The following is a 7,840-nucleotide window of genomic DNA, read 5'->3' on the forward strand; positions in this document are numbered from 1 at the left end:
TTGTGGTGACTTACGTAGGTTATCAAATAGAATAAACATTTACTTCATTAAGAGTATAACGATGTATTCTCTGAAGATTAAATTAATCGTCACTCCAGGATTCTTTTTTAAACAGCGATGAAACTTTACAATAAGTTCTACCTTCAAAGATGTGAAGATATTTAGCCTAACTAATGGGGGAGTGGGCTGCTTTGATTAGAGACAATATGCGTATATCGTTTTTATACGACTGATTCAAACTTTCCTATCCTTGCTTGCTAACACAGTTCCGAGATGGGGATTCAGAAATTACTCTGCTAACATCCATTTCGTCTTCCGTGTTCCCAAACTTTCATTTACCTCATGCGTTACTTTCATTTTCTTTTTATGTCAGTATATATAATGCGAGCGCCTAAGTCTGTGAAACCATCACCAATGTTGTTTTGCAAAAAGGACTGCTTATCGTTCATTATGAACTCTCTCTCTCTCTCTCTCTCTCTCTCTGGAAGACATATCAAAAGTTGACAGTAACCTATTTACGTTAAACGAAAACCAGACAAGAAATAATGGATGGAAACTAGAACTGAAGATATACAACACATCCCACTGTGGGAACTTTACATACAAGATATGTGACACGTGGAATAAACTGCCACCAGAAGTTGTAAACAGCAACAGTGTGGAAGAGTTTAAAAGAAAGCTAAACAGAATCATAAGGACACTGAATGCACAGTAAAACCTGCTGCTAGAGGTAAGCGAGCACACGATCTCCTCTTAGGATGGACTATCAAGCCTTTGAGACATCCTAATCCTTGTAACTCTCTCTCTCTCTCTCTGAAAACAAGTTGTAGGCAGTGCAGTATAAAGAGAGGAATTCTCTTCAATCCACATCTACTTGCTATAGCCCAGCACGTTTATCTGTCGCATGGTCTTTTTAAATCATATTTTTAGGCTGACGGACGGTATATGCGCTCGATTTTAAAACAATGACCACGACACAGGGGCGGCGTTAAATACCTCTAAATAAAAAAAGTCTCTCCCCTCATCCACAGATATGACGAAATCGCCGACAAGAAAAGGAAGTCGAAGAATCTTTGGCAGAACGACAAGGACTGCAGAGACTACAAGGTCTACTTCGCCAAAAAGGGCTCCCTCCCGGTTTGCGCCCTGGCATCGTACCCGGGGTCGGGCAACACCTGGACCCGGAGGTTGCTGGAATACGCGTCGGGCATCTTCACGGGATCGATCTACAGCGACGCGCAACTTTTTATGTATGGTGAGGGTCGAATGTTTTTATTTTTCTGTTGGGAGACTTATTTTTGGAATATCTTGGGAATGTGTGAATAAGACTGAACTCTTAAAGCATTCAGCTCATGTTATAGACAATACTGAAGGTCATTGCTAACGAGTTTGAATGATTAACTGGCTTGCGTGATGACTGATTTCTAAATAAACAGACAGGAGACATCGGTAACTAAACAAATGAGTTTGTGGAAAAGATTTTTGCCTGAAAATTACCATAAAAAGTACTGAAAACTGCATTCATTCAAGCTGTGCCCACTTACTGATACTTTTTACAATTAAGAAATTACACCTGGTAAAACCAACGAAAGAGAACGTTAACAATATGAAAATGCAATTATCTTTCATTACCAAACGTTTATCACAAAAATAATTACGAAAATAAAGGTGTCTTCAGGGTCAAAAATAAAAAAAATAAATTTTTAGTTTTTAGAAAAAGTTGAAAAGTCCAGGCACTAATATGACTCAGTATTCAAGAAATAACCCAGAAAAATTACAAAATTAAGTTTATAGTATTAATGCATTTACTTCCTAAAAAAATATATCTTGAAGAAATGTGAATTTCTAAACGCACACTAAATCATTAGACAAATGCAGAATTCCTAGACGAAATTATGTTAACGTCAGCTGGATTTTAATGGAAGTTTGGTTAAATGCAAAATTCCTAGACGAAATTAGGTTAACGTCAGCTGGATTTTAGTGGAAGTTTGGTTAAATGCAGAATTCCTTGACGAAATTAGGTTAACGTCGGCTGGATCTTAATGCTTCCAGGTTATTACGGAGAAATGGAGAACTGGGCGCAGGGCACCACAATAGCGCAGAAAACCCACGACTGTGGACCGAAGCACATCGAGGCTTTCGACAGATCGGTCATTCTACTCTTGAGGAACCCTTACCGTGCCATCCTCTCCTTCCACAACTTCCTCTTCGCAGGACACACTGGATTTGCACCCATTATGAATTACAGAAGGAAAGGTGAGAGAGAGAGAGAGAGAGAGAGAGAGAGAGAGAGAGAGAGAGAGAGATTGTCGCGCTTCGTGAGCACGAGTGAGACTTCGTGGGAACCGACGATTAATGAATGTGTAAATGTAATGAATGGAGCCTTTTTAAAAGTACGATACCGGGATGTGGGATTTGGGGAGACTTGTAATTTTTATTAAAATGGCCGGAATGATGATGGTATCGGTGGCTCGAATAACACGGAGGTGCAGATGTGGGTTTCCACCGACGTTGTTTGGTGGGATGACGATGCAAACTTCAGTGTGAAATTGGCAATTGTCGTACCGTAACTAGCATAGAAAGCAAAGCTCAAGCGCTGATATACTAAAGTAGATTCACATCGATCGTGCATTTGATGTCTAGGCCAGTCCCTTACGACGCTCCTGATTGGCTGTTGATAAGCCACTCACAGGGCTGGAATCTCTCAGTCTCTCGAGAGAGTTCACATGGTAGGATCTATGTTCCACTTCTCGAGGGATACGTCTTTCAGGAGAGGTGGTACATACATCCTGCTTATGTGATTTCTCGAGAGAGAGAGTTTCCAACCCGTGATTGGCTTATCAACAGCCAATAAGGAGCTAGCCTAGACATCAAATGCACGGTTGATGTGAATCTACTATAGTGCTATATTATAGGTCTAATCGCCCGTGTTTGTGTATATGCTTGTACGTGTGTGTGTGTGTGTGCGTGTATTTTATACAGAAAGTAAATAAAAAAATTAACAAACGGCGAGAGACTGATTGTTTCTCAACCATTTCATTCGTAGACTGGCCTCACTTCGTGCACCTGCAAACTAAATCGTGGCTGGAACTAGCTGTCAACTGGACCACCATGGCTCACCCGGATAACCTTACAGTTCTGCATTACGAAACGCTGAAGGAGGATCCAGTCCCTAGCCTCACGCGAGCCCTCGAAACCAGGAATCTCCTGTGGGACCCGAAAAGAATGGAGTGTCTTCGGGTAACTCAAGATACTGTAGTAGATTCACATCAACCGTGCAATTGATGTCTAGGCCCTTTCCTTACGACGCTCCTGATTGACTGTTGATAAGCCAATGACAGGATGTATGTTCCACCTCTCCTGAAAGACGTATACCTCAGGAGAGAGAGAGTTTCCGCCCTGGGATTGGCTTATCAACAGCCAATCAGGAGCATCGTAAGGGACTGGCCTAGACATCAAATGAACGGTTGATGTGGATCTACTAGTGATCTGCTTGATGATTTCTTATAGCCCTACTCCTTGTCGTCAAATGTTTTCTGTTTTGATGTATATATATATATATATATATATATATATATATATATATATATAATATATATATATATATATATATACGTGTATCTGATGCAAGCCTGCCCTTTATTTTCAGAAAGCACACTCCTACAGGACCTTCAAACGTAAAGAAGAATTTATACCCGAGGAACTGGAGATATTCAGTGCGAAAGACAGAGATAAAGTAAGAAAAAAACGTCCTATATAAATATTACAACTACGATAAGAATATCTGACTCCTATTTAACGACCTATCGAGGGACTAATGTGGTTTACAGATTCAAGAACTCTAATTTTGTAAGGGTTCAAAGGCTTCTCTATTTTTTTGTTCATGAAATTGCCTAGAAAACGACTTGGTTTATGAAGGGACACGTGTCATTTAAAATGTTCAAGCATTAAAACAAGATTTAAAATATTCAAGTAATCAATGACAATCCCTCTTGCCAGTGAAGCTGCCAGAGTTAATTGGTTACATTCATCCTTCACTCAATTTATAGGCGAAAAATAAAAAATTGTTTGTAATTTCTAAATAACTACTGATATACTTGCACGTATTAACATGTAATGAATAAATACAAAAATAACTATAAAATGTAATGCTTATATAGTCAACACTCAAAGTCACCAAGTGACCTCTCTTGACCCTTTGATTTTGTCAACAGATTGATCGAGCCATTAGATACGTGGACTACTTGCTCCAAAAGAAAGGAAAGCAGCCCCTGCCTCTACATCTCTACGAATTCTACAACGGAACAGATTCTGCTCAAGTAAGTGTGAATTAAGAGGAGCAGAAGCTAAGAGCATCACAGTAAATTCAGCCTCATCTTGTTTGGTTTTATGTCCAATCCCTCCACAGGGACGATTCCCTCTCCGGAGGGACCTTGTACGTTTTTTGTTGTTGTCAAAATTAGGTGCTTCTTATATATTTTATAATTGTCTTTTAGTGTTTTCCCGTCAGTATCGTAGCTCCTGCAAAACAGGAGAGTCTTTAGTCCTTTTTTTAAGAATTTGCTTTCTTCTTGTATACTCTTCAATTCAGGTGCACAATGTACAAATGCTCTCTCGCCTGGCTTACAAGTTGTTCTATGTCCAAATAGCCTATATATATATATGTGTGTGTGTGTATGTATGTATATGCTTCATTTGCATGTCTGATCACAATATTCATTTCAGGTCTAAAGAAGCTTAAGCCGTTTCTCAGACATGTTGGTTCACCAGAGCAACAAGTAAAGACCTTCCCTAGAAGAGTATACAGGCGAATACTGTCAATTTAAGTTGCAAAAACGGTCGCGCCACATTTTAGTATAATAATCCCTCCATAAAGTCCCAGTACTATACAAGTATTTATTGGAATCTTGACTTTTGATAGTATTTATATTCTCTCTCTCTCTCTCTAACAAAGGACTGAACTAAATACAGAATTTACGCCAAACGCCAAGCACTGGGCCTTATGAGGCCACTCAGCGCTGAAACGGAAATTGACGGTAAAAGGTTTGAAAGGTGTAGCAGGAAGAAAACATCAAAGCAGTTGCAGTATGGAACAACTGATAGGAGTAGAGTTAGATGGAAGAAAGAGAATATGGAAGGAAGTACAGTAGAAGGAATGAAAGGGGTTTGCGCAGCTAGTATAGTAGCCGATTAAGGCGCGTTGCAAAGATCCTCAAGTAATACCTTACAGTGAACCGCATGAGGTTCGCTGATGGTACTGCTACCCTACCACCTCCCCATTCTAACAAAAGACTTACGATTGCAGATAACCAAAGTATCCTGCGAACACCTCGAATCGCAAGCAGAGTGTGACGACAGAGTCGACCAGCTTAACCACGCAAGGTAAATTACGTCTCTTCTTATTTACCTCTCATTTCCTTGTGGTTTATCACCCAGACGCTTTGGACTTAACGGGCCAGCAGCTGACCTTAGCACCGCTCTTTAAAAATCCTGTCTTAATATTCACTGACCATCGCACTAAAAGGACTCAAGTTTAAAAGAGACGTCATGGACCGATCTTTTTCGAATAATCTGTCTTTTCTTCAAATTGTGAGATCCCCAATTCTTGCGACGTTATCGAGAGGTATATTTCTGAGAATCTTTTGGCACAAATATGCTCACTTCGGTATCCAGGGCCTTTTATGATCTATTCCTTGTTTACAGAATTTTACATTTTATATATATATATATATATATATATATATATAATATATATATATATATATATATATAAATACATATATAAACATATATATAGGTATACGTATATATAGTTATATATATATACCAAGTACTTTCCTGTAATTAACACATCATCGTGCATGTTTTTTTTGGGTGATTTCTAGTAAGTTTAACAGTGAATCCTGGTTGAATCCTGGTTGTAACGCCATGTAAACCTTGGGATGGGGTGGGGTGGGGGGGGGAGGAGCACAAATGCAATTATTAGTTTTTTTTTTTAGGGAGGGGGTTGGTCTCAGCTTCCATCCAAAGGCTTTAATACTTCTCTGAAATATAATGTTGTCTAAACGAGACCTTTTATTACGTTCTCATTAAAAAATTATAAACGTATTTATATAATGCTTATGAAATGTAGACAATAATGTTTATCTGAACAGAAATACAGTGACGCTAGCAAACTGAAACTAATCCCGATGCAAACACGGAAACTGTTACTGAAAAAGCAATATATACACTAATTCCCTTCTCAAATTATAAATAAAATCAGTTTTTCCCAGATGCTTATTATCTTGAAGTTCGAGAAGATCCCATGTCATTCTTGCCCCAGTATGAATTCCGTAATTTACTTTTTAATCATATTATCATTGAGAACTGAGCTTTGTCAAACAATTCCGGGAAAAATGAATAAAATAATATAACTAAAACAATAGTAAAGGTCCCAGTTCAAAACATTTGCCTTAGCGACCTCTCCGCGGCGTCCATAGGTATTTTCACTCAGCGAAGCGATGCCCATCATGCGCAGAGTCCTGACCCTGAGTCAGGTTGGTTTAAGCCAATGGGCAGTCGTACTACAGGCGAGTTACTCAGAGTACTTTTTCGTAAGGTTGATAATTTTCATTCATTTAGGCTAAATATGCAACTGACTGTGACAGAGTTGCTTTCCAAACATATGGAACACTGTGATAATCTCTACGCCTTGAAAATGAATCTCATCATTACGGTGACTAAAAGAAAAATGATTAGATATGTTTAGACGATGACATCGACGGAGTAGAAAATCATATAGGGTATAAATAATTATGACACGCAATTTATAATTAACAAGTCGAGACTAAGTGAAAAGTAAATCATTCAGTATTTAATTAGTTAATTAATAGCTAATAATTTTTTGTTAGTCCATTAATTAAAGTCTAAGAATATTTTTGAAATCTAAGCCTCCAACGGTACCTGTGATATTAGGTTTAATGGGAAAATATTCGTCAAAATATACTCACAGCATAGAAAATGGGCTATTTCTAACTCATAGATTGGGACTAGATAGTTTGTCATGAAAAGACTGACAACACCCTGTTATAATGAAGCATGAGACTAATTCAAGCTTCCCTCGTGAAATATTGTAATCCGAATCGTATTCCTCCATGCACTTAAGCTTAAAATTTATATAGCACCAATTATCCTTAAAATCCAGTCATATCAAAACTGAGAATTCATACCAGACATGGGCTGTGGGAAACTTATGATAGCAATTGAGCTTGAAATTACCGTCCAACCCGTTTTTGTGCACCCGTTGGGATTACAGGGCTAACTGAACAAAAACGTACACACCCGAGTACTGACTTGGTACTGAGCGGACGTAATTCGGTTAAATTACCACTCCCAACTCCAAATTGGCGGGTTTCTTTCGCCGAAGACGAACCATTGCGCTTTGAAGTAACTTTTCGGCGAAATGAGAACGCTATTATCGAAGAACGAGTGCGTTAACCGGCTATATAGTTCCAGAAGCAATGTGGTCATCACGGTCAACGACAATGTCAGTATTTGACATAATATAAAAACGTCAATATGTTGCGTACGAATGGTTTATCAATTAACTGCCTTCAACTTCCACTAACTGACTGGCCACTAGAGATAGATAGTCCATTATGATTCTGTCAGAATGGCGTTCGAATAATTAATGATGTACAGTCACTCATAAGTTTCATGGATGTCCGGGTGTTTCAGAGAGATTTCCATTTCACCCCTTTCTGGATGACAGGTGTCTGGGAGTGAGAAATTGTGTGTAGAAAATTTCGGTGTGAGCCCGTCTCACGTCACTTTACAGACCCGTTGTCCAGAAAGTGGT

General features: G+C 38.8%; 1 protein-coding gene across 1 annotated transcript in view; it reads left to right on the forward strand.

The window, feature by feature from the left end:
- The window catches only part of LOC135210552 (uncharacterized), a gene marked incomplete at its 3' end in the record, with an annotated part of 44,843 nt that extends 39,461 nt beyond the window's left edge, over positions 1-5,382 (forward strand). The window contains 6 exon segments of the mRNA XM_064243416.1: positions 1,032-1,255; positions 2,053-2,256; positions 3,047-3,240; positions 3,650-3,736; positions 4,215-4,319; positions 5,306-5,382. Coding sequence (XP_064099486.1) covers positions 1,032-1,255; positions 2,053-2,256; positions 3,047-3,240; positions 3,650-3,736; positions 4,215-4,319; positions 5,306-5,382 — 891 coding nt within the window.
- Between the last annotated feature and the right edge of the window lie 2,458 nt (positions 5,383-7,840).

Source organism: Macrobrachium nipponense, chromosome 39, assembly GCF_015104395.2.
Source record: "Macrobrachium nipponense isolate FS-2020 chromosome 39, ASM1510439v2, whole genome shotgun sequence".
Taxonomy (NCBI): domain Eukaryota; kingdom Metazoa; phylum Arthropoda; class Malacostraca; order Decapoda; family Palaemonidae; genus Macrobrachium; species Macrobrachium nipponense.